Source organism: Falco cherrug, chromosome 5 (genome assembly GCF_023634085.1).
Source record: "Falco cherrug isolate bFalChe1 chromosome 5, bFalChe1.pri, whole genome shotgun sequence".
Taxonomy (NCBI): domain Eukaryota; kingdom Metazoa; phylum Chordata; class Aves; order Falconiformes; family Falconidae; genus Falco; species Falco cherrug.
In genome coordinates this window covers 8,599,629-8,626,370 of record NC_073701.1, presented here as the reverse complement: position 1 = coordinate 8,626,370, position 26,742 = coordinate 8,599,629, and the positions used below count along the sequence as shown (strand labels likewise).

General features: G+C 46.0%; 1 protein-coding gene across 5 annotated transcripts; it reads right to left on the bottom strand.

Moving 5' to 3' along the window:
• Positions 1 to 38: 38 nt before the first annotated feature.
• On the bottom strand, positions 39 to 26,060 carry APOBEC1 (apolipoprotein B mRNA editing enzyme catalytic subunit 1). Of its 5 annotated transcripts, XR_008732427.1 has the most exons (7): positions 25,962 to 26,060; positions 11,749 to 11,957; positions 10,452 to 10,479; positions 9,701 to 10,089; positions 8,331 to 8,449; positions 5,165 to 5,347; positions 1,931 to 3,742 (listed from the first exon to the last, which is right to left on the bottom strand). XR_008732427.1 is itself a non-coding variant. In XM_055711751.1 (6 exons), the coding sequence occupies exons 2-6, from the start codon at positions 11,768 to 11,770 to the stop codon at positions 1,910 to 1,912; spliced, it is 573 nt and encodes a 190-aa protein (XP_055567726.1). In that variant the 5' UTR covers positions 11,771 to 11,957; positions 25,962 to 26,051; the 3' UTR covers positions 39 to 1,909. The 5 variants fall into 5 exon arrangements, 4 of the variants coding, with proteins under 4 accessions (XP_055567726.1, XP_055567724.1, XP_055567725.1 ...); XM_055711751.1 differs by lacking the exons at positions 1,931 to 3,742; positions 5,165 to 5,347 and adding an exon at positions 39 to 1,924 and having other exon boundaries at positions 25,962 to 26,051; XM_055711749.1 differs by having other exon boundaries at positions 1,931 to 5,347.
• Positions 26,061 to 26,742: the final 682 nt, after the last annotated feature.

Below are 26,742 nucleotides of genomic sequence, written 5' to 3'. Positions count from 1 at the left end.
AAATCTGGCACTATCCTATTAAACTGTCTTTAGCCTTTTCACCTGGAACTTTGAAGCTGTGGACACTGTCATCCAGAAGATCAAGGCAGATAAAGTGTTCAGGCAATAGGTGCTTCAGAAATACTACCAAAAATCTGTGACGTAAATGCTAAAGTCATTCAAGATGCTTCCGTCATTGATTGCAAACCTGTCATTCTCATTCATGACTCCTAATTGACCAAAGTGGACAGAGAAGTGCTGACCCAACATACTTTACAAAACAAGAAGAGAAGCAGAGATGGAAAAAAGGTCTCAGTCTTGCAACCTTTGGTATTGGCCTGTACAACATCATTGTCCTTCTCAGTGAAATTGTTGGAGAGCTACTAGAAAAAGTAGCATTTTCTAAAAAAGCAGTTGAGACACCAGCTTCTGATTAAATGTTGACAAACATTAAGTTGAAGGTACTTGTTGAAAACTTGTTGAAACAGGACAACTGGTAACGTTATACAATAGGAGAATAAATGCAATGAGAAACATGCACTGCATTCAGAATGCATCCTACGTTGCTTCTTCTGAATCTAAAGCAGACTGAATTCAGAGTGGACTGTTCAGCTAATCTATGTGATTTAGCTATAGGAATTTAACTCTTCTGCTGTAGAGTCTTTTTAATGGTACTTTTTCCATTCTCAAATACCAATACTAGCTATCGTAAGCTATTCTTTGACTTGGCATTATTAATTAATTCAACCTCAAACGCATTAGGTGTCTCTGCCAAGAGTACCTCCCTGGAGGATGACTGTTATGCGGTGACATTATTTTTTAAGCCTAAATTTTTTTTACTTGCTTTGCAGACTGTGTGTATAGGGAACATTTCTCTACTGCTTATATACTCCTGAGTACCACTTACGTTTACAGCCTTACTGAGATAGTGGCTGGGCTGTTCAAGGTGTCTCCTTCCTTTATATGCACCTGGGAAAAAGCTAACCCCTCAAGGGAACTGTGGCAAATATAGCTCAGGCCCCATCTCCTGAGCCGTGGGAAATGGGGGCTTGTGATTTCTGGAAGGGTATTTCCTCCCAGGACTTGGGGAACAGCCAGAGCAGGGGCCCATGGTGCTAGCTGAAAACCTCAGTCTTACTTGGTCCAACATCCCATGGTTTGCAGCGATGAACAAGGCACAGATTCATCTGAATAGCTGTACAGCTGCTGCAGCTGCTGCCCCGAGCCTTGCTTTCCACGAGTGTGCCCGCCTCCCCATCCTCTTGTTACTCACACCCTAAGGACTGCAGCCACAACGAACAACAGGATACAAAAGATTTCCTAGCAAATCTGGCACAAACACGAGCTTTTGCCAGACCTGCCCCTGTGGCTGGCTGTGTAACGTTTTGGGTGGGTTTTGCACGCTCAAGCTGTACACACAGTTAACTGAAAGCACACCTTCATTAGGGCACGGGCGCTACTGAAAACCATCCTGCCCATGGGCTGGGGGCAGCTCCTTCGTCCTCGCTGAACATCATCCTCTGCGGCTCTGCACGCAGCCACCTGCGTAGCAATCGGACCCTCGGGTCACATCCAGTCTTATGGCAACTGACGTGTGCTTTGTCACCCAGGGCTGGGATACAAAGACCCCCCTGCTCTGTGAAAGCTCCAACTCTGCACCAGGGCAAGGTTCAGGGTTGGTTTTTGATAACGGGGGAAGCAGGATAAACAGGGAATGGGATGGTTACTGGTACAGTGTGGAAAACTGGGCATGGCTGCCATCTCCTGGTGCACGGGGGTGTCTGGGACCCTTTACAAGGATGCTGGCTGAAGGGATGTTCCTTGCTGCAAACAGCTCCCAGAGTCCGGCTCTCAGCAACCCCCAGAACATACCCATCGAAGATCAGGACACTGACATCATTCCCACAGCTGCACACAGCATTACTCCAGGTCAGTACACAGCATCCTTGGACATCACATTGCAATAATAAGAAACAGATTACCATTAAACAATGCAAAGACACACTCCAGGCCCTTGCAAATACAAGGGGGATTTTCAAAGCACGTCATGCTTCCCCACACCCCCCTGCCTTCTCCTTCCCCCACTTGCTCTCTCTCCCTCATGCTGGTACTTGGAAACCAGGACAGAAAGGAGCTTCAGGGTCTTAGAGTCCAGTGCCCTGCTACTTGCCCCTTTAGGAGTTTTTAGCCTAGATGTATTCATGTCCAACATTGTCCTCTAGCTCGAGTCATTTTTTCTCCCCTCCCTGGTGCTGACCCTTTGGTGTTTCTATGAGCAGAAATTTCATTATTTAATCACATATGTATTAAATATTTGCAGTGATGGAAATCAGATTTGGTTTGCAGAAGAAACGTGGAGGGGTTTGGCACCGAAGAGACTGTTCTGACAATGCCAGCAGTGATAAGCAGAGTCTCAGAAGGGGAAGGAGAAAGCAGGTTGCTGCAAGAGCCGGGGTCAGAGCAAAAGGGTAGGCACCAAACTGTGGTAAGTAATTTGAAGGCTGCCTTTGGCTTTTAAACCTATGACTTTTGTCATAGGCAGGTTTCCCTTCAGGCTTCCAAACCAACACCAGATACAGCTGAAAGACCATTGCTGTTGCTGCTGTTGTCGTTATTATTGTGAAGCAGACCAGTGGAAGGACTGATGTGACTGTCAAAGGTGCAGGGCTAATGCTGACAGAGGTCACCTTCCTGCCTAGAAGGGGCCCGTCTCCTCACACGGGCGAGTGCACCCAAGTTCCAGGGCAGGGAGGATGTTGATGTCTCCACGTTATAATCTTGTTATTAAATCACAGTTAAGAACTATCCTACTCTACAAGCTGGAACAGTGTTTTTACCAGTCCAGAGGGACAGAAGGGGGTGAGAGCAGACCCGCTGTTCTGCGGTTACCTCTATAGCCTAGCAGTGTGGTAGATTCACCTCCACAGCCTAACACACCAGTAAGGGCACAGCAGGGATACAGTAGATTACAGGTTCACTCTGGCCGCTGAAACTGGTGTAAAAAACTTCACTGGGCTGTCTTGGAACTGGCATGCTTCCAAAAGGACCAGAGGAAAGTTTGTCCTCCTGCCTTCAGTGGGAAAGGGCTGAGCCTTCCGTGAAGAATCATACACACCGGCTGACTCATAAAGGTGAGTGTGCGCACTTCAGTTAATCCAGGCACTTCTGTGCAGCTGAATGACTTGGTGATGCCCAGAGCTGACACCAGCAGTAGCAGAACTGTGACCCACAACAGGGATGGGGATGCCAGAGACCTCTGCTTCATTATGCCCCGGTGTGCAGCTGTAGCAAGAGACTGTCCCCAGGAGGAGGTGTGACGGGGAAGGTGGAGGCAGCAACCTGTGACTGAAGTGTTCACTTCAGAGTCAAGGCTCCACTGTGAGTACGTCACCATCTCTCACACTGCCTCGTTCATCATTTCTGCTTTATCAGGTGTCCTCTTGCTCCCTTTGAGATAGCCCTACACATTACAGGACCGTCACCGCTGTAAAGTTCTTGCCTAATGGGCTAGGATTGCTGCAGTGGGTGTCTGCACAGGGCTGTGCTTGCTGGTTTATGTCCTTTTTCACCTCCCTATATTTACAGTATTAACTTTCTGACTCTTGCTTCCCAAACAAATGTTTTAATTTGCTGTCCCCTGTATTTATGCGGTTTTCTGTCCAACTTTTTGTTTGTTTGTTCCTCCTTTGTAGAAGAGCTAGTCAGTCTTGCTACGGGTCCCAAAAGAGAAACACAGCAGCAATGGGTTCCTGAAAGAGAAATACTAGGGAAGAGAAGAACAAAGTGAGAAGGTGCAATACTTCTCATCTGACACAATCACAGGCCCCAGCTCTCTTCAGCTCTTCCTAGGCCAAATGCGGTTTCTGAGTATTCAGTAGCCCTTTCTGAAGCATAAGCAGCTACATTGCTATTCTGAGAAAGGAAATGAAGCAGGTTCTTGGAGATAGCTGAAAGCAGGAACAGCATTTTATGGATGCTTGAACAATTCCAGCTGGAGTGTGATCAAGGTCCCGTGGCCCTACCCCAGTACAAGTGAGTCCAGACAAGAGGGGTGAACCAGAGATATACCCATTTGCTCCATCCTTTCCAAAGTCAAAGTCTGACTGCATATTAATTTTAAAGTACAGAAACATAGTGGCACCTGCCAGCATTTTTTGGTTATTTCATGTGAACTAGCAATGTGTCAGTAATTTCCACACTGCTACGGGTAAAGCCTGCTTGGTGCTATGCTAAGCTGTGAGCAAGATTCTATGATGTTTAAGTATTTCTGGCAAGAGACACAGATTGGTCTTCAGGTCTTGCAGATTTTCTTAAAATGTAAGAGCTTCCATTTTGTACTGGCCATGGATACTACATATTGTTGTATAGCTTTGTGCTGTTGTACTTTGTAGATTCTCAGATGGAATTCAGCTAACTTCTGTGGCATAATGAAGTTTCAAAGTAAGACACAAAGGAAGGTGTTTGTAGATATATATATGTTGATTAGGCTCAAATCGAGCTGCCACGTTCCACAGCAGACCAGTAATTTACAAGTTACGTTGCGGAATGATTATGGACCTTGGTGTACTCAGCTGCATGTTGATCAAGTGATTTGATTTCTCCTTAAGGAAATAAAGACTTAACACTAAAATGGCCAGAAAGAAAGCATATGATATCCAGCCTGAGGTCCTGGACAGGGGGAAAAAAACTTTAGTCATGCTATACATTGCTTGGAGTAATTTTATCTGGTTAATGTAGGAAACACTCACCAGCCAGCTGCACTCAGCTTTAGGTACTCTCTTAGACAGCAGGAGCTGGAGCTGCTTCCTCAGCTTGCAACTTTTCTGGCTGTCTTGATTGTCTGCTAAACATCCGGAGACTGACATGGCCAAAGGATGCCATAAGCCTTAATCAGCTAGAAGAGATAGGCAAGGTTCCTACCAGCCCCTGCCTTATTCTTCAAATAATCATTTGTGCCTGCATGTTGCAGATCCCGGTAGCGGCACATTCTCCGGTGGGATCACACAATGGGCCTCCTGCTTGGAGCGGTTGAGAATCGTGAAACATGGAGCTCCCAACATGATTCATTCAGATGTTTTGCATTATTTGCAGTGCAAACTGAAAACTGCTGCGAGGCCCAGCACACCTGTATCTTCTTTTTGCCTTCTGCCTGTAGAGAGAGCTCAGAGCTTTCAATACCTCTTACCTCACCATTCCACTCAGTGTTTCCAGCTGGAAAAGCAGAGACTTTTTGCTGCGTTCCCCAGGTTGCAATGAACAGCTAGGACTCCAGAGTGTGGAATTACATGGGAAGGGTATGTGCCGAGGAACAGAACAAGAAAAGCAAAGTTTTCACAAAGTTGACATTTTCCCTTTTATTCTGTTGTTTCTACAGTCATAAAAAATAGGGAGAATAAAACCTTAAAATGAAGCAATATAATCCTTAGCAACATAATTGTATTATATTGTAATAAAAGCAGTAATATTATAATATTACATAAGTACTGTAATAGCCTAAAGTATTTTTTGAAACATACACACATAGCCATAAAAGTGATCTTCATAAAAAATTCTCAAAAGCAGAATACATTGCTCCACTTCCTTCTTTGGAACAAATCAGAGCATGAAAAGTGTTACTCACTGGCCTCTCACGAAGGTACTCAGAGAATCTAATTGCAGAATCAGCAGACATTAAAGGCCTGGTCCTGGGGCATGGTCTCCATCCCCACTGGACTCTTGGGAAACCTTGTAAAGACCCAGAGCACTATGTCCTGGCTGCCTGACTGCATCATCCACACTTCCTGATGGCTTCTCATGTGCTCCTTCTGCTGTGTCCAATACTTAGCAATGCCTAGCCAGTGGTAAAAGCCTTCTCTAGTGGCAGGATGAAGCTCATCGTTCAAGGCTGTTGCAGAAAAAACTGCTAGGGAATGGCTTTTCCAGTCTTGAAAATAACGGTTTGATGCACAGAGTAAGCTTGAAAGCATGCTGCTGATGCTTGTTAGTATTCAGTTCCCTGGCAATGGCGGAAGCCCCTAGCAGGAGGAAAGAATGCAAGCATTAAAAATTAGATGCCAAAAACTTAACTTGTCTCTTCAGTATAATCCAGAGTTTGAAAATACATCAGAGAAGGCTCTGACCTATCTTCAGCATGTTAGGTAATGTCCCTTTGGGCACAGCTTTCCAGACAACAGCGTAGCACCTCAGAATTTACTGTGCCATGTAAACCCCTCCTAGAAAGACAGACCACTCAGAAACAGGAGCATTTAAAAGGCGGCAGTTGCATAGCTGAACGCAGGGGAAGTGGAGCTAGATCCTGTGGGAAGGCAGAATTTCGGGGGTTAGAAAGACCTTCTAGAGGTGTCTAGTCCAACGAACAACACGTTTGTGGTGTGGATAACTCCAATGCTAGATCTGGTAGCTCAGAGGGAAGTTCTCAGTGTGTCCAGGGATGGTCTGACAGCCTCTGTGGGCACCCGTTGCAGTACAGCACTGCTGTCAGGGGAGACTTTCTCTTTCTGCCCAGTTGGAATTTCCCTTGTTGCAGCTTGTGCCTATTGCCTCATTTTCTCTCTGTTCAGCTTTGAGGAGAGTCCGGCTTTGTCTTCACTGCCTTTATGTAGTGGAAAACCGCAGTTAGATCCCACTTATCCTTCTTTTCTTTAGGTCTAAACCAGCTGGTTCCCTCAGCAGGGCAAGTGCTCCAGCCCCCTATTGCAGTGGCACTCCACCAAACCCTCTCTGGTTCCTCAGCGTCTTATACCAGGGAGGCCAGGACTTGAAATAACGGTGTGTATTTCTCTGAAGCATGTTGCTGGGACACACTCTCCTCATCACACCTCTGCATAATTAGTACAATGGGGCTGGGTGTTCACAAGGGCTGAGCACCTACTCCTTCCCATTCCTTCTACGGAGGATCGGTGGTTGGTCAGAACTACTGATAATGCGCCTTACTCAACTTCATTTTAGTGGTGGCTTGAGTTTGGCTGAGACAGCAAAGTCATGGAGCAAGTGCCTGACTACCAGCATGAGTGTCCCGGTGCCAGCTTCCTAGCCACCAGCATTCTGCAGTAATCCCACGGGGTTGCCAGGGCACAGGGAGGGACAGGTCATTTGTTAGCTGGCTTTTTAAAACCAAGAACTGAAGGGCATATTCGCCTTGTACCGCTGCCCAGGGAACTGTGCTGAGTCAGCTGGAGTTTGTCAGTACTCACAAGCATTTAGCAGACAGCTCTGTTCAGCTCCCTGCTAAGCATCACACTCTGCATTTAATTGTGCATCAGCTGCTAAATTATTTAATCATCTCAGACATTAGGGTACTCAGGAAGGCTGAAAGCCAAGGGAAAAATGTCTCCTAAACAGTTACATTGCATTAACTACTTAGATCAGCTGATTGGATGATGCCACTGACTGTGCATCCTTCACCTGAATGTCTTAGACAGAATTAGAAAGGTCAGTTCCTGAGGTATTAAAAGACCTACATAAAGTTTGGGATGGATAGAACTAAAATGAAGTATATGAAGCGTATACCTTTTCCTCATCAGAAATAGAACAAGGCATTCATAGCATCCTACAAACAGCTTAGTTTTTCTTCTTCTAGGCTTTAAGCTCCTGCCTGTATTATGTAGTTCTGTGCATTCCTTCCTCTGTCTCCAGTGGTCCATTCCACTAGCCCCAGTGCTACATATTGGGACCAGTCCAAGCAAGAACTTGCTTGCCCCACAAAGGGTGACTGAGCCAGCAAGTTAACTCCAGTCCTAGTCTTCTCTCCTGTTCAGTAGACCACCTTCTCTTTCCTATATAGTAGGATATCAGACCATACAAGTAACTTCTGCAGTTGTATGGATTGCAAGAAATGGGGAATGCAGATCTATTACACAATACTCTTACGCGTAAGCTTTGATCCTGAAAGGGAATCCACCCATCCAGGCTTTTGAACTTGCTCAGAACTTAAATCAGTGGCCCTGTCTTGGGAGGCAAAAGGAGTGTACTTGAATCATGTTTACACAGCTGAAGGAGCTTTCGGGATTGAATAGCTCCGGTAAGCTGCAAGCTAATGAACTTGTGGCTGATCCATGTAAAGGCTTAAAATTATTTACCCTTTCCTTTGTAAAAAATGCTGAGAGTATGTATTGCTTTTAGTATTGCTTAATCTCTTCTCTACTCCTGGCCACAAAAGCACAATGTAACAACAGCATAGCCCCTTGGCAATCTCTTGCCCACTTGGCCCTCTGTTCATGCAGCATCAAGCCCACGCTTGTTTTTCATACTATTGTTTCTGCCCACACCATTACCAGGACCCGCCAAACCTCTTTTTCCTAGGATTTTGCATTACTTTTCACTCTCAGCATTTTATTCAAGTGCCTACTAACCAAAAGGATATGAGACAGCTCTGTTGAATTCAGAAAGATGTATGAAGCGAAGCTCAAGGGCCAATAATCACCTTGTCCATGTTCGTGTGCAACAAATGTTTTCCAGCAGTAACTGTAGTCTGAGAAGAGAGATACTCAGTCACTCCTGATGAAAGACATGCCCATTTCTTTCTGCATGAATATTTTAGCGAGTCACTTTTTTCTCAGTAAAACAATGCTAAATGAAGATATTAATCTGAGGGTATTCACACAAGGGAGCAATGATGACTTGCAACTACACAAATAAGTTAGTGGAAAGAGGAACCAAAACTCTACAAATAGCAATAGGTCGAAAAAGGAGAATTGCCGGAGTGAGAGAGATTACTACAGAGGCTTGGGCAACCCGTGTCACAGATAGCACACCAGGACATAAAGCCAGAGCACATTGGCCAAGGGAGAAGTAATCAGTGAGTGGCAGGCTGCTTCGCTGGTAGGGACTGGGAAGGGAAGTGGCACATGCAATCAGGGCTGCTCAGGCATGTCTTTTGGCAGACTTGCACTTGATCACAGAAGCTTTGGGTAAGACAATAAACTTCTTGCTTCAATCATGAATCTGTCTGACTTATCTCAATGATCAAGGAAAACCTGGAGTGAACACCCTAACATTTAGCAGTTCATATTGATCTTAGTGTTGATAGGATGGCCGGAGCTCCTGTTAGTGCTCTGGTGGTGTAATCCCAGAGACAGATTCCCCAAGATAAGCAATGTCCCTTAAGTTCACATTTGACATGGTAGGTTTTGTAGCCGCACACTCCAGTAGTAAGTACCCAGGCAGATATGTGAGAAAAATCTCTTCAAATGTTCATTACTTTCTGTAGCTATTTGTCTGGACTTGTCTGGACTATTTTTATAGCCAAACATTGACAGGCAAGGAAGATGCACATACAAAAAGACATACATGGAAGACATGTAATCTGTGATGCATCATCTGAAAGTCTCTTTTAGATACGTCTCCTTCTTTTCTCCAGCTATCAAGGGAAACCGCTTACTTGCTGCAGCTGGCAAGCTGATTTGCATATATATGCTAAGAGGGATGGGTTCTATCTCTATCTTATGGGCAGGCTTTTTCACTGTACATAAAGAAGGCATGGATGGCTAAAGAAAGACATAACTGTCCTTGTTCAGATTTGGCAAGAGGAAATGACCATGCTGGTCCTGCTGCTGTATGGGACTGGGGAAGAAATAAGGCAGAGGAGAGTGGCATTTTTGCACTCTCTAGTCCTCTCCAATGCCAGCCATCACTGCTATTACAAAGCACAACTGCTTGAGAGTGCACATAATCCCAGAACTTTCCATCCAACCTAGACAAAGCCAAAGAGTAGTTGAGTTACCTGCAAGATTCATGATACGTATAGCGACTCCTGTCAGTGCCAGGTTCCTGAGACCTTGCCGGTTACGGATATCCAGGTGCTTGAACAGCTTGGCTGCATATATTTCCAAGGTCACATTGGGATGTACCCTCAGGAAGTCCAGAATTCTTTTGGAGCATTTCCCACAGGGCGTAGTAGATAGGACCCAGGTGATGGAGCAAGAAACTGATGGCGTGGCCTTGAAACAATTTTCCAAGAAGTTGACTTCAGCATGTTGGCTAGAATTGTTTGAGCACCAGTTCCTCCAGATGGTACCTCTCCTCCACCTGATTTCATACAGCAGGTAGACCACTTCTGGATGGTGATCAGGCAAATAATTTCTTTTGAAGTCATTTGGCTGTATCTTCCACCTGTGACAAAAGTACTAGCAGTGCAATCATCCCAACACTTCAGTGATGTTTGGTCACATTGTGCAACTCTCAACATCAGCCAAACCTCCCATTCTCAGCCTTTCCCATCACAAATGAGCAGCTTGGAGAACTGCAGTCTAATGATCTAACCCACAGCACCTCCTTGCAAGATGTTGGGAGTGTAAGCAATCCCATCACCACTCTCAGATCAGAACTGGTCAAAGTAGTAAGATAACTGGAAAGGACGATCAGGGAACAGGATGGTAAGAGGAAAAGAAAGCACAAGGCTTCTTAGCTTTGCCTGTCTCTAGAAATTGCTATTGGTCCCAGGCAGCACATGGTGATAGAGCTGTAAGTCTTACCCTTGGTTGTTCCTTCTGGGTGCAGGATCTATAAAGAAAAGATTTGTGAATCACTTGGGATAGTAGATCAGAAAACAAAATTTCCTCTGCACCTTCTGTCCCGGGCACTTTCAGTCTATACACTCCCTGCACAGTAGGATAGCCACTCTGGGATGCAGGAATGGTGGAGTTCTACCTGGGAACTCACGGTTGTTTAAGCTATGCTGTACATGAACCCTTGCTCAATTTAACACATTAGAGTTGATTGTGATCTCACTCAAGTTTAACTTCACTGGTTTCAGCAGTACCGTGTCTGCTTTTCCCTGACTAATTGAAGAGCAGAGTCAAATATCTTCTCCCTTTGTATCTTCCAAACACTTCTACTAGGCAAAACTTTAGCTATTTTCCTGTTGGTACTCCTAATGTCAATCTAGACAAAAACATTTTCACAGCCAAGGGTTCCTCCTTTTCTTAGTATGAAACTGTTTCAAAAGCTGATAGAGGTTTTATCAGTGGCAAGGAAAAAATACCAGTGCAGAAAGGAGGGTGATTTCTAACAAATACCTGTGGGGTGGCATCAGAGACCTGTCTAATTATACACACTGTATCTCTCATAGTGGCAAAGAAGCTTGACCCTATGACTCCTTCATACCTTCCCAGCTGAAGTTTCTAGATGAAAACAATTGCAGATGATCAAAGCTAGTTATTTCTTTTGTAAAAGTCCATCCATGGCAAACTTAAGGAACTGAGAACACTCGTTTTGTTGAAGAAAATAATTAATTTGCTTAGAATTAAATACTAAAGGCACTTTTCCATAGCTCTTGGCCCTTCAAATGAGGACTTTTGAAATATACCCAGTGAAATTACATTTCAGCAGGAATAAAATAGTCTTCCACATCAACAGAGACCTGATCAGCTCCTTGCACAACCTTATTGCACTGATAGTTTAAAAGGCATTTTCTAGTTTTTTATTGCATTAAAAACAAAATAAGTGAAAAGATAAGCCAACTAATTTACTCCATTCTTAATTGCCTTTGAGATCTCTTTCCACATCAAGAGGTCTTTTGGCTTTTGAACTCTTCCTGCCTAATGTCACATCAGGGTTAACATCAATATTTTGAAGCTGAACCTAAGACTCAAGGTAGAGTAATGCATTCAAACAGATAACACCCACAAATCCACACAAAGTGTCTCCTGTGTACCTTCACGTGCCAACACACACATTTGTCTGTACCCACCTGTTCCTTAGATATAACTACAGTAAATAGCTACACTGAACATGGAGAAATAGACCAGCTTTTCACACACATGTACTTACCTCTGTCAGTGACAGCAGCCATGGGTAATTCTCAATCTGCCACCTCTTGGATGATGGATGCGCCTTTATTGGTCGTATGTTTGTTTCGGTTTCTATTCCCAAAGACTGAAATCCGGGTGTCAGTAATGTTGCTCAGCCGAATATTTCCTCATGGTGACTTGCTTTTACGCAAATGAACTATCCCACTGAGTGAAACAGAAAGTAAGATCCTGGAAAAAAAAAAAAAAAGACTGCAAAAGAGTGGGTCTGGGGATGTAGATAAAGTTGCCTGCTAGAAGCTGGAGTTATTTGATGAGCTGTCTTTTTTGCAGTGCAGGACTGGAATTGTAATTCTTTATTACCGCTAGCCCCCGAGCAGAAAAGTAACTCTTCTCTGGTCACCCCAATGCACCAAGAGAGAAAGAGCATCTACACAAATGGCATTAAGTCACATAGCTGTGGCGTGGCAGACAACTTTTCTGGCACTTAGATATATCATCAGAAAGTTGAGCAGAACCAGGTGGAGTGGGAAACAGACGTCATCTGCAAAGGCTTGTGCTTTTATGGATCTCCAGCAGGTGGTGACGGTTACTGCCATTTCCCTTCATGGGACCATTCTGTGGAGTTCCAAGGACCACTCGTGCACCCTTGAACCTCAAGCAAGGAAGATCCTCAATGTGTGTGAAGGCACATTTACAGCTGTGGGCAGCGACTGGGGAGATGCTCAAGCTAACTCGAAGCAAGCTGCCCAGCCTCCAGGAGAACTATGGTGGTGGATAGCTTATTGTGGGGGAACACCCAGATATTTATGAAACTTCACAACAGAGAAGAGCTCTGTACTCATGTGGACGCCTTGGAACCAGGACCTGAACCAGCATGTGAGTATCTGCAGAAGCTATTAGTCATGGCAGTGCAGTTCACTGGTGTAAAAGGAACAGACTTTTTCCAATGTCCTGAGAAATCTGCTCAACATTGTGCACTGGGCCTCACCTTCCTGTGATCCATTCTGTAACTCACACAAGGTGCAGCAAAAATTATTTCCCATTTCACCTGAAAAACGAGTGAAACAATGCTATGCTAGTTGCTAGTGAGAAGCTTTCCTCTGGCTGACACACCCCAAACTGGCTTGCAGAACAAAAGGATTACAAAAGAATTCTTCGCACGGCTTAGCTAGAAATGGCTGTGCTAAGTCAGTTTCTGTCAGAATTCCCCCTGGTTTTGTGACACAAATATTTTGTGGCTTGATGCAAGCTGCAGAAATAGATCCCTGGTGAGCCACCATCCAGTAATGCACGCTCCCTGAGAACAAAGCCGTTGCCTTCCTCAGTGCCAAGTCTGGCTTGGGACTGTGAAGCCAGGAGAGAGATTTATTTGTACCCTCTGCGGCCAGCCCTCAGTATTGCATTGTCAAAAAATATTCAGTTCCCTGCAAGGGCAAAGCAAACAGAAGTGAACACGAACAGTGGAGTACAGGCGCAGGAGGAATTCGGGCACTGGCAGGACTCGGTGAAGGAGGAGCCATGGCTATCTGGCAGCGCAGTGCCAGCACAGGATCTGCCTTCAGGGCCTCTGCTGCTGCAAGGTCACCGCTGACTTCACCCCACAGAATTGTTCCCTAGCTGTTGCATTAGTTCATATCTGAGGAAAAGTGAATGGGATCAACTCACTCAGAGGCTTCTTGAAACAAAAAAATGTTTTACCAATGTGTTTTGGAGTTCATGGACATGATACTCAGTAAGGCCAGAAACGCATCAACACTAAAGTATTCTCTTCATTTCCGTCTCTTCACAGCAGATATATACAAACATGCAATTGTAAATTAAGCTTTGAGATGCTTAGTCTGAGCTGCAACAAATGGCTTGATTAGCAGCAGTACTCAGTAGCAGTAGTTCCTGGTATAAAATCAGCCATGAGCCACAGAAAGCAGAGACACAAAAAATCAGTCAAAGCAGAAGCAGGGAATTTGCAGTGCAACACTTCCAGGTGTTTCCAGGAAGTTGAATATGCTCTATGAGATGGTTGGAAAATGGAAAGGGGGGGGAAAAAAAAAAAAAAAAGAAATGCCATTCTGTTGTTCCTCCTAGCCTAATATGAGGAGAGGAATCCCTCTCAAATCTGGCAGCTGGTTTAACCCTAACAAAATCAGGAAGACAAGGTTACCTCACAAATGAATTTTCATGCTTCTAGAACTTGTACAGCCCGTCTATGGGGACCAGACTTCAGAGGATGATGATAACCTCCAGAAGGGTGGTATATCTGGGTGGGAAAATTTTCTTGGCCTTTATGAGCAAACAGCAGTAACCCAGTATGCCTTTAGGTTGCTACATGTCCGTAGCAAGGGTCACATATATGTGTTGGACCTCATATTACTCAGTGTGACCAAAATATTTTCTTCTTTTTTTCCTCCTGTTCTTACGATGTAGTATAATTTAGTTTAGCTTTGCAACTATGTTGTTTTTTCTTTAATCACTATGGAGAGATTGCTAACCAACTTTAGTTGTGTAATTTTATGTCAAAAGGGAAAGAGTCATCTAAAACTTGTGGTAGATGAGGAGACTGTTGTATAGGTAACTATTGAAACAAACTTGGACTCTCCACGTAAGGGAAGTAAATTGAGGTTCAGTGTGCAGTCAGCTGTAACTATAGGGTCAACTATTGTTTGAGACCTCTTAGAAGACTCTAAAGTACCTGTAAGGAGCACGCGTGACATTTATTCAACATAGTACCACCTACTGAATGAGTATGTATGATTTTTCTGAGAAATATAATGCATAAACATATGTGTGGACTACAGAATTTTGCATGAATGAAACATATGGCATGCAGGTCAGGTGGAGTGAGCCCCCGTGTATCCAATGCAATAAAGGAATGCCTGCTTCTTAATTCTATATTGGTGTTAAGGAGTTTTCTTATTCCCATTTTCAGTGACACTGTCAGTTATCTCCCCTTACAGAAGTTGCTTAAGATAATATTAGAGATAAATGTGAAGGTGGTTTGTAATGCTGAGCTGTTGGTAACATCTGAATATATCTCATCCACTCCAACAAATGGATATTTTTTTAAAATAACCACCACCCTCATATGCATACCTCCTGAGCATAAATGCATTTTAGAGGAACATACACAGCAAAGGGCTCACAGAACGGTGGGTGAACATACACTCACTCATAAGTCTTTTAGCCACCAAGTTCCTTAGACCTTCAAAATAATATTCCTTTTGGTGGTAGTAGAGCCATGCTGTATACAGATGACCAGATTCACAGTTTCTTCAGAACACTTTGCAGAGGGACTCCAGGACATACACTAGGCGAGAGAGAGGTGGACAGAGCAACAGGGAGCTAGCTCAATACAGATATCTCCTGGGAATAACAGCCCTGCATGACATGTATTATTACATATGCATGTCATATTTGCATGATATATATGCATGCATACATGCATGACAGTATTACAGTAGTGGCATCTACTGGATGTGCCACCCCTTAACTGACCTCACTGAGCCAGCTTTGTCTTGAGAGAGCAGGCACGTCTTTTGCAATTTTTCTCAAATGTCTTTTGGTTTATCTGACATTCGGAACCCAGGAGGTACATCTGGTCATGCCAACCCCAGCGTCACACTGAACAATTTTACTCAGCATAAAACACAAATTTGAACTGAGACAGAACTTATAGAAACAGAAACATGTGGAAGAAATTAGGAAAGACAGGCAGGTTAGAGAGAAGAAAGAGAAGCCCAGAAGAAGGGAAGTTAAATCAGACACCATAGAAGACAAAAAGTGACAAGGTTTATATCAGCCATAATCCTAATTTGCACATGTCTGAGGATTTTACAGGTACTGAGCTTTCTATTCTCTGGCTGAATGATCTACTGGAAAGAGGTGAGAATCACCTGGTGGGAGTCTGGAAACAAGGGGGAAGGCAAAACTTAGATGTGACTAAAAGCTTGGGGCTCATGCCACAGAGGCTTAGATCTCAGTCTCCGCTTACAAACTGGCTCCTGGACTTAATTTGTAATGGTAAATTTTGTGTTCAAGTGTTCTGCTGCGGGGGTATTTGACAGTGAAAGGAAAATCCACTGTATGTTTGTTTGGATTTAATGGAGTTGTCTCAGTAGATATCTACATTTTTATGGGGGAAAAAAAACCCACTCAGAGCCTTTGGAGGTTTACTCTGTGAACTTTAAATTTTAAAAAGAGCTAAAATGTGTCTCTGTGTGTCTATGAATATATATGTACAAGTACACACTCACACAGATATTTACATATTTGTGTATGCATAATAATGCAATAATGCATATAAAAACAAGTTGTAGATACAGAGATACACATCCTTAGCAGCATATGAGTTTACAACTCTGACCCATAAGCACACCCACCCATGGCCTTTTTATCTCTCCTCATACTTCTACTTTCCTTTCCTCTGCAGGTTACACAGCTGCATCATACTTCACTGAGACTCTCGTTCAGTTTCCATATGTGAAAACTGAAACGTAAGAGGTAAGATAACTGATGAAGCCCTGCTAATGCTGGGTGAGCTTTATGAGTCTGACTCTGAACAATGAAGTGGAATGGCAGCCAGCCACGAGGGTGTGTGGGCTGAGCCCTGACCCAGGCAAGGTGGAGAACAGGTAGTTAGTGGTAAGGACTTACCTGTGTGCTTACCTCAGTAATAATTTTTCTTAGCTAAACAAAACATCCTAATATCCTTGTAATCTAATTTTTTCATATTAATTGGTGAGGCTATATAAATCAGAGAAGCAGATCAAATATATTTCATGGGGAGTCAGTGTGAAAAAAAGAAAAGCTGCAAGAGACCGTATCTGTATTTTGGAATATGATTTTCTACTCTGAGCAGTCTTTCTACAGCCATCTCACACTACTTTGCATCACAGAAGTGCTGTATTTTTATCTTTCTGGTTTTGCCACATTTCTACCTCTTCGCTTCAATGTATGTGCTGCCAAAGCACTTGGCAGAACAATAAATATCCCAAACCCAGTGGACATCCAAGTGTCCATACTCCTTTTGAGAGGCTGAGTCTGGCATACAGTCATCACACAACTGGCATGGTTTTAAATAGCAAGGGGAACAACAAAACCTGGTGGCCTTCACTTGAGAGAAAGCAATGATTCATCTGTTCCTTTTCTATTACTTGTACTGGAGAGAGTGTTCAGAGTAGCTCCAGGAACTTTCAGCACTGAGCTATTGCTCAATGGCAGCCATATGGTTAAGCTCTCCCCAGAATTCACCTGTAATCTGTAGCTCCCATGGGAGGTTGTCCTAGTTTCAACTGGGAGAGAGTTACATTTCTTCTTAGTAGCTGGTGCAGTGCTGTGGTTTGGATTTGGTGTGAGAACAATGTTGATGACACGCTGATATTTTTATATATATTATATATATATATATCCAGTTGTTGCTGGATGATGTTTATCATTATCAATCAAGGACTTTTCAGTTTCTTGGGTCTTGTCAGCAAGAAGACTGGAGGGGCACGGGAAATTGGGAGGGGACATGGCCAGGATGGCTGACCTGAACTAGCCAAAGGGGATATTCCATACCATATGACACCATGCTGAGTATATAAACTGGGGGAAGAAGAAGGAAGGGGAGAGACGCTGGGCGTTATGGCGTTTGTCTTCCCAAGTAACCATTAAATGTGATGGAGCCCGGCTTTCCTGGGGATGGCTGAACACCTGCCTGCCCATGGGAAGTAGCAAATGATTTCCCTGTTTTGCTTTGCTTGCATGTGCGGCTTTTGTTTTACCTATTAACCTATCTATCTCAATGTGGATAACTGGCTAGCTGAAAAAGTTCACATAGACATAGTCCAGCTGGCTGGACAAAAATGCACATCGCTCTCAGCTTATCTGAAGTAAAGCAAAAGTTACACAATAACAGGAAGATTGTGGTGGGAAAAGAATGTTGCAGGTGGGAACAGATAACTACAGAAGAGAAACTAGGGGCGGGCTTGGTAGTTAGGCAACTAACCAATAATGAGCTTAACTTTTGTAATATGTATGAGCTGATTATAACAAGGCATAAAAGGTGACTGTAAGGGACAATAAACGAAGTCTGCTGATCACTCATATTGAGTGACTGTGTCTTCCCTCTGTCGCGACATCTCAATCCATGAGTTTCCTCACTTTCACTCTTTTGATCCTCTCTCCCATCCCACTGTTGGGGGTAACGAGTGAGTGACTGCGTGGTGTTTAGTTGCTGTCTGGGGTTAAACCACAACAGAGGTAGAACCTCCACCAAAAGTAGAAAATGTCCCCCAGAACGAGGCATTAGAACTGTTGGGCACCATCAAGGATGGAGTCAATTTTCTTCACAGCAGCCTGTATGGTGCTGTGGTTTAGCCTGGTGACCAAAGAGTGTTGATAACACACCAACTTTTAGCTATTGCTGATCAGCACTTGCACGGTGTCAAGGCTTTCTCTGTTTCTGACTTTGCTCCCAAGTGGGTAGGCTGGGGATGAGCAAGGTGTTGGGAGGGAGCACAGCTGGGGCAACTGACCATAGGGATCTTTCATGTCACCTCACCATATGCTCAACAATAAAACTCAGGGAGATTTTTTCTGAAGTTGCTGTTGCTTGGTCACTGGCTGGTCATCAGTCTGCTGGTGGTGAATGACTGCCTCTGCATCATTTGGGATGTCTTCTCTTTTTTTCCCCTTCACTCATTAAACTGTCTTTATCTTGATGCATGAGTTTTCTCACTTTTGCCCTTGTGATTCTCTCCTCCATCCCATGGGGCAGGGAGAGGGGAGAGCAAGCAGCTGTGTGGTGCTTAGCAGCCTGCCAGGGTTAACCCACCTCACCATCTTATGTCCACAAGTAGGCTAGAAATCCACCCTACTGGGCTATCCACAGGTAAGCTGCTAAAGAGATCTTGTAAGATCTTCAAAAGACTCCAGAGACATGGGGTTGCTCTGCCAGGATCTTCATGATTCAGGCCCTATGTTACTATGTAAGTGGTCTCTCCATCTAACATCCAGCTAACATCCCTTCTCCTGTCACTGGCATGGAGCAGGACTGTGAGATAGGAACCTGTGCGTTTAAGCAGCAGTAAGTTCTTTATGTATTCTTTATAGCAGAGGCAGGACAACCTTCAGGGGACTGTCCATCAGTAGTCTTCACAGTTTTGAACTTGAACAGTCATGGCATGTGGTGCAGATCCAGGGGACACATGGTACAGCTGTGAGATAACCCTTTGAGGGATAAGATTCAAAGAATGCAGCTGAAGCAGTGGGTCCTGGCTACCTTTTTCCAGGTTGAATCTGTTGCGTAGGCCAGTCAGCAGTGCAAGGAGAAGCCGCACCTGCTGCAGTGATAGTTATGGATTGTGTTATTTGCGTCTGAGTAGATCTTAACAGAAGTGAGGGATTAAAAGGTGGGTATGGGGCTAAGCAGTGTTTGTGAGCAGCAGATGCCAGAAGTGGAAAACAAATGAGATCGGAATCAAGATGTATCAGGGAACTGTGAGGGTGGGAGGGCAGACCTTACACCCCAAAATCCACCTGAGCTGTCATGGTTCTCTCAGATGAGTACACCCAACCGTAAATGCTCATCAGATCCAGCTATGAAAGTGGCCTGAAAACAATCTCCAACTACCCAAACAGGCTTGTCCCTGGTGCTATGGATTAGGCATTTGCTGATCAAGATGTTGCTATGGAAAGACCTCACTGTGGGGTAGACCCATAATCCAGATGGTAGTTGTAAGCAGATGGAGTTACGGTACAGTGTCTCAGCAATCTGCCCTGTCACAATTTTCCTGTCTTATGTTAGAGAAGTCATACATGATGCTGACAGAGAAGCCCTGCCAGATCTCACTACTACAGTTAAGACAGATTGCCGATTTGGAGGCTGACACAGTTACTGCTTGTCTTGTAAGACAGGCAGGGCTGCAGGATGAGGAACATACCCATCTGCACGCCCTTTGCCACAGCCTACTGCCCAGTCCACAATCCATCTTCTTTCATCAGAGACACTTAAACTGAGACTCTCTGCCTCCCACCACCATGGCTAAGGTTCAAGGATGAAAGGACTTCATTTGGCAGGAAAACTGCTCTTGGTTTAACCAGATACATGGTAGCAGTGGATGCGGTGTAAACAAGGCGATGCCAGTGCAAAACACTGTGGCTCTGCATCACATCTCTGGGGCTGCAGGTCAGGAAGCAGAGCTGAGCCAGATTCCCAAAGCCACTTTGGGGAGATGAAACTGGCTGCTCCCTGGGTCTTTTCAGAGCTCCGGGATGCCACCAAGTGACCATCCAGCTGCACAGGCGGAGTGGCACATATAGAGCGTGCTGGCATAAGAGCTCTTGATCTGAAGGAAAGAGTCCAGGCCAAAACAGTGATGGAGCTCAAATTCCTTCAGTGCCCGAGAGATCTGAGCCTCAGCAGAGATGCTGTGGGGAGGGAGACAGACAACAGCTAGCAGCAATAGCAGCAACTTTATCCAGTCAGGAAACAAACTGTGAGAAGAGCAGTTGTCATGCTGTGTGACAGGCAGGACACTGGCTTGGGCTGGAGCTGGAGAAGATGCGAGCAAACCAGGTAGACAGAATGGGGTGCTGGAGGAGGCCTTACTCTACATATCATCCATAACCTCTAAATGGATGAGCTTAAGCACAAATTTCAGTCCACAGGAGACTAAAATGTCACATGCCTCAAGCAGGGAACAGAAAGTGCAAAGGGACTAGCAGTGACCATAGAGGTGCTACTTGGGACTGGATTCAGGACCTTCTGTTTCTCTGTACATGCCAGCTACAACATATCCAAGTACAGAACACCATGCTTCAGACCCAGGATCTTTTTCCCAGCCTCATATGCATGTGCCACATGGTTAAATGGCAGTGCTCCAGCCAGCTATGGCAGCAATAGGAGTGTTCTCCTGTTTCATGACTTGGCTTTTTGTTTCTGCCAGTTCAAGAGAGATGATTTCTGATTTCTAAGTTACTATTGAGAAATACTGCTTAGCTGCATCATTGATATTTGGCCTATCAGGTCTTATTTGGTATGTTTGGTTTTGCTATTACATTAGATACAGCATTCTGTATTTCATTTCCTTGTTCTCCCTCCGCACACACCCCCCCTGGGGAGAACCGAACTGAATGTGAGGTCTCTTCTTGCTTACTGTTTGGCCACAGACTGTTTTACTAGGCAAATGTGACTCAAAAAGAACAACTTGAAATAAAAATGTCATCACAGTGTTATAGATAAGCAGAATCTAGACAATTGACCAGGTGCCCAGAGCCACTGTTTTGTGTGACCAAGTCACAGCCACTCTTGCCAGACACTGCTAGGATGCTGCAAGGGCCAGCTGCTCCCTAAGGGAAGGGGAGTCCCATCAAGCAAGATAAAGCAGAAAGCAAGGAAGGAGCCTGATAGCCAGGGCCCATTCCAGTGTACCTAAAAAAAGAGAGCAGGGCAGGCCTAGGGCTAGCAGCCAGGATCAACCAGGAGTCCAGATTTTCAAGCAAGTTACAATCATAGAATCATAAAATCATTTAGGTTGGAAAAAAACTTTAAGATCATCGAGTCCAACCATTAACCTAACACTGCCAAGTCTACCACTAAACCATGTCCCCAAGCACCACATCTACACATCTTTTGAATGCCCTGGACAGCCTGTTTCAATGCTTCACCCCTTCAGTGAAGAAATTTTTCCTAATACCCAATCTAAACCTCTCCTGGTGCAATTTAAGGCCATTTCCTCTCATCCTGTCGCTTGTTATCTGGGGGAGGAGACCAACACTCACCTGCCTGCAACCTCCTTTCAGGCAGCTGTAGAGAGCAATAAGGTCCCCCCTGAGCCTCCTTCTCTCCAGGCTAAACAACTGCAGTTCCCTCAGCTGCTTCACATCAGACTTGTTCTCCCAGCCCTTCACCCGCTTCGTTGCCCTTCTCTGGACACGCTCCAGCACCTCAAGGTCTTTCATGTTGTCAGGGGCCCAAAACTGAACACGGTATTTGAGGTGCAGCCTCACAAGTGCTGAGTGCAGGGGGAAGATCCCTGCCCTGGTCCTGCTGCCACACTATTTCTGACAGAAGCCAGGATGCTGTTGGCCTTCTTGGCCACCTGGCCACACTGCCGGCTCATGTTCAGCTGGCTGTTAACCAACATCACCAGGTCCTTTTCCCCCAGGCAGCTTTCCAGTCACTCTTCCCCAAGCCTGTAGTGTTGCATGGGGTTGTTGTGACCCAGGTGCAGGACCTGGCACTCCTCCTTGTTGAACCTCATACAATTGGTCTCAGACAATCAGTCCAGCCTGTCCAGATCTCTCTGCAGAGCCTTCCTGCCCTCAAGCAGATCAACAGTCCTGTCCAACTTGGCATTGTCTGGAAATTTCCTGAGGGTGCACTCGATCCCCTTGTCCAGATCATTAATAAAGATGTTAGACAGAACTGGCCCCAGTACTGAGCCCTGGGGAACACCATTGGTGACCGGTCACCAACTGGATGTAACTCCATCCACCCCAACTCTTTGGGCCTGGCCATCGGCCAGTTTTTTAACCAGCGAACAGTACATCCATCTGAGCCATGAGCAGCCAGTTTCTCCAGGAGAATGCTGTGGGAGATAGTGTCAAAGGCCTTACTTACTGAAGTCTAAGTAAATGGCATCCACAGCCTTTCCCTTGTCCACTAAGCAGGTCACCTTGTCATAGAAGGAGATCAGGTTAGTCAAGCAGGACCTGCCTTTCATAAACCCATGCTGACTGACCTTCATCATCTGGTTGTCCTTCTGCACATGCTGTGTGACAGCACGCAAGATGATGTGCTCCATAACCTCCCGCAGCACTGAGGACAGACTGATAGGCTTGTAGTTGCCCAGATTCTCCTTCCTGCCCTTCTTGTAAGTGGGCCTCCCATTTGCTAACCTCCAGTCAGCCGGGACCTCCCCAGCTGGCCAGGACTAATAAATGATTGAAAGTGGTTTGGTGAGCACTTCTGCCAGCTCCCTCAGCACCCTTGGGTGGATCCCGTCCAGCCCCATAGACCTGTGTCTAAGTGGTGTTTGCAGGTTGCTGACCATTTCCCCTTCGATTATGCAGGCTCCATTCTGCTCCCTGCACCTGTCTTCCAGCTCAAGGGGCTGGGTACCCGGAGAAGAACTGGTCTTACCATTAAGAACTGAGGCAAAGAAGGCATTAAGTACCTCAGCTTTTTCCTCATCCTTTGTCACTATGTTTCCCCTCACATCCAATGAAAGATGGAGATTCTCCTTAGCACTCCTTTTGTTGCTGATGTACTTATAGAAACATTTTTCTTGTCTCTTAGGGCAGTAGCCAGATTAAATTCTAGTTCGGCTTTGGCCCCTCTAATTTTCTCACTGCATAACTTCATGACATACTTGTAGTCCTCCTGAGTTGTCCAACCCTTCTTCCAAAGGTCACAAACTCTCCTGTTTTTCCTGAGTTCCAGCCAAGGCTCTCTGTTCAGCCAGGTTGGTCATCTTCCCTTCCAGCTTGTCTTCCAGCACATGGGGATGGCCTGCTCCTGTGCCTTTAAGGTTTCCTTCCTGAAAAATGTCCAGCCTTCCCGGAAGCCTTTGCATTCAGGACTGCCCCCCAAGGGACTCTCTATCAGTCTCTTAAACAGGCCAAACTCTGCCCTCCAGAAGTTCCAAGGCAGCAGCCCTGCTGATCCCCCTCCTTACTTCCCTGAGAAAGGAAAACTCTTATTTTATGACTGCTGGGCTCAAGACGGTCTCCAGCCCTCACATCACCCACAGCTCCTTTATTCACAAACAACAGGCCCCTCGGGGCACCTTCCCTAGTTGGCTCACTCACCAGCTGTGTCAGGAAGTTACCTTGCACACACTACAGGAACCTCCTAGACTGTTTCCTCTCTGCTGAACTGTATTTCCAGCAGACATTTGGTAAGTTGAGGTCCCCTGTGAGGAGAAGTGCTAGCAATCATGAGATTTCTCCCAGCTGCTTATAGAATATGTCATCTGTCTCTTCGTCCTGGTTGGGTGATCTATAACAGACTCCCACCATGATATCTGCCTTGTTGACCTTCCCTCTGATTCTCACCTATAAACACTCAACACTATCATCACCATCATTAAGCTCTAGACGATCAAAATACTCCCCTAATGTCGCAGCACTCTCCAAACTATCAAGCTGCAACAAGGTCTTTTACCATCTCATGCCAACATACTCTTCATGCCAGTCCCTCTGGTGCCTTCTCCTCATCTCTCCTCACCCAGGGTGCGTGTTCTTTCTTCTCTCTGCTTCTTCCTCCTCCCTTCCTTGACTGCTCTCTCTTCCTTGGCTACCAACCACTTAACAGAAGCAGCCACACACCCCCACCCCACCGCCCACCCCTGAAGCCAGCCCAGAGCTGTATATTATCAATGTTAAGTAACTCAGATTCATCCCTCTACACCCTAACACACAGGGCTACCCCACTGCCTCTCCTTCCATGCCTATCCCTTCTGAAGAGTTTATAGCCATCCATTGCAGCACCCCGACTGCACAAGTCATCCCACCATGATGGCAATTATATCATAGTTTTCCAGCTGTGCAATGGCTTCCAGCTCCTCCTGTTTGTTGCCCGTGCTGTGTGCACTGGTGTAGATGCATTTCAGTCGGGCTATTGATCTCACCATCTTTCTGGGGGCAGAAGCCCTAATTCCTACGTAACCATTCTCAGGCATGTCCATGGTTTCTAACACATCTATAACTCTTGTGTCTTTGCTGCCACATGGGCTCCATCACCTACCTCCACTGAGAAAACAGACCAAAGGACCTCACTAGCACACCATCGCTCAAACATTGGCATGCTGCCCCCAGGCTTTTCTCTAGTAAGTCTGATTTTATCCCTTTCTCCCTTCAAATCCAGTTTAAAGCTCTTTCAATGAGCCCTGCTAACTCCTGCACAAAGATCCTTTTCATCCTTTGAGACAAGGGTACCCCGTCTGTTCCCAGCAGGCCTGGTGTTGTGTAGACCAACCCATGATCAAGAAGCCCAACATTCTGCTGGTGACACCAGGCTCAGAGCCAGGTATCAATCTGCTGGCTCTTCCTGTTTCTTCCCTCATCACTCCCTGCAACTGAAAGGATAGAGGAGAACACTACTTGTGCTCCCGATCCCTCAACCAGCTGTCCCTAGGCCCCGAACTCTCTCCCGATTGCCCTTGGACCTCTTCTTGCAACTTCATTGCTGACTACCTGAAAAATCAATAGTGGACAGCAATCTGAGGGCTGTAGCAGGGTGGGAAGCTTCCTCTTCACATCTTTAACCTGGGCCCCAGGGAGGCAGCAGGCTTCCCTAAGAAGTGGGTCCAGTCTGTGTATTGGGCCTTTTGCTCCCTTCAGAAGGGAGTCTCCTATGACAATGGCCCATTTTTTTCATTATGGAAGCAGTTTTCATGCAGGGTGTATGCCGAAATAACCTCAGTGACGCCTCCATGCTAGACGAACCATCATTCTCATTATCGTTCGGTTCCACTTGCAGAGCCTCATACCCGTCATGCAAGGGCACCTGGGCAGGTAGGGCAGTCCCAGAGGAGACGTGCCTGCTGCGCCGAGCAGTGACTTGTCGCCGTTGCCCCCTGTTCCCTACGGCACCACGTTCAGCCATGTGGAGAGAGGACAGGGAACCTCCGTATGACGCGTCCCGTCTGCCCGTCGGGCCTGTCTCAGGGAAGGTAGGGTGTGATTCCAGCAGTCTGTCTCTCTCTCACGCTCCCTGATACTGCTCAGCCTACTCTCCTCCTCCCGGCGCTCTGTCACAAAGCGGAGGAGTCGCTCTCCCTGGGTGCACTCCCACCACTGCACTCCCTGCTGCTGTCCCGTGCGGGCGTAAGAGCAGGGCACAGCCTGCAGCCTGGCACACGGGTGGCTTTGTGCTCCCACTGGAGCTCTGTCCAGGCAGCTGTGTCCATTGTAGTGGGTGCAGAGCCTGCAGAGGCCATGGCTTTCTGCCAGGTGGGTACCATTGCTTCCTCATCAAGCCAGCAGAGCTTCAGCATCCTGCAGTGCAAACTGCCATGCCATGCTCTGGCTCCTGCAGGGTGCTCCTGGTCACTAGGGCTTCCCAGGGGCTTCTTTTATAGGTGGTGGTGGGGCTTGGCCACCATTGCTCCTGGCCCTACCCAGGTTCTGTCAGTCACTGTGGCATCAGCTACAGGGCCCTGACAGCTCTCTCAGCTCCCCCTGAGGTTCCCCAGGTTCAGGAACCTGCCCTGTGCACCATGCTAGATCCCTCCACTGACCATCACTCACCTTGGTGACTGAGTCCAGACTTTCAGGCAGGTTGATGCTGATAAGCCAGGTCCTAAGTCCTAGGTCAAGCTGGAAAATCAATCCTCAGGTCAGGATCAGGTCCTGTGATGGCAACCAACGTCACACACATACAGACACAGTGATCACTGGGCTTGTCCATAGAGATGAGATAGGTCTGAGGTCAACCCAGTTCACAGGTCAGGAAAGAGATCAACAGGATCCACGGCTGGGCATGGGCATAGGCATGGGCATGAGAGATGGAGACAAGCACACCCATGTCATAGCTCAGACAGGGACTAATGGCACGACCTGAGCTTAAATGGAGCTCCTGGGCCATCTATGGGCAGTGTGTCAGTGGAAGCCCCAGGTGATGGTGGTCAAGGCAACTAAGGTTTTTTTAATGCCCTCAGGGCCCTGACAGACACAAATCATAATAATTGTCTTGAGGTTTTATTGTGAAAAAACCTGGGGTTCTTGCTTGCTTGTGACATAGGAATGTCACAGCCTTGCTTTGGCCAAGAGCTGGTTACAACGCAAGCAGGGGCTGAGCGTGGTAAGCCAAGGCCAAGAGGACAATGTAAACAAGAGCTATGCACAATGAGCCTTGGCACAGACAGTGGATCAGTAAGCGACAGAATCATCCCCAAAGTTGCTGGGAAGGTATGTTGTGATATCATTTGACTGGCAGCCTGTGCCAACACCTAGCTACAAAGATGTTCAGCAGCCGAGATTGGCAGGGGACACTTGGTCCGCTTCATAAACTGAGCTTCGCAGGTTCACA

Excerpts from the sequence above, each read along its gene's own strand:
- APOBEC1 (XM_055711749.1), bottom strand. The coding sequence starts at position 11,770 with ATGGCTGCTGTCACTGACAGAG. Across the intron at positions 10,480-11,748 it reads GGCTGCTGTCACTGACAGAG|ATCCTGCACCCAGAAGGAAC; the intron begins GTAAGTACATGT and ends TTTTCTTTATAG. Across the intron at positions 10,090-10,451 it reads CCCAGAAGGAACAACCAAGG|GTGGAAGATACAGCCAAATG; the intron begins GTAAGACTTACA and ends CTTTTGTCACAG.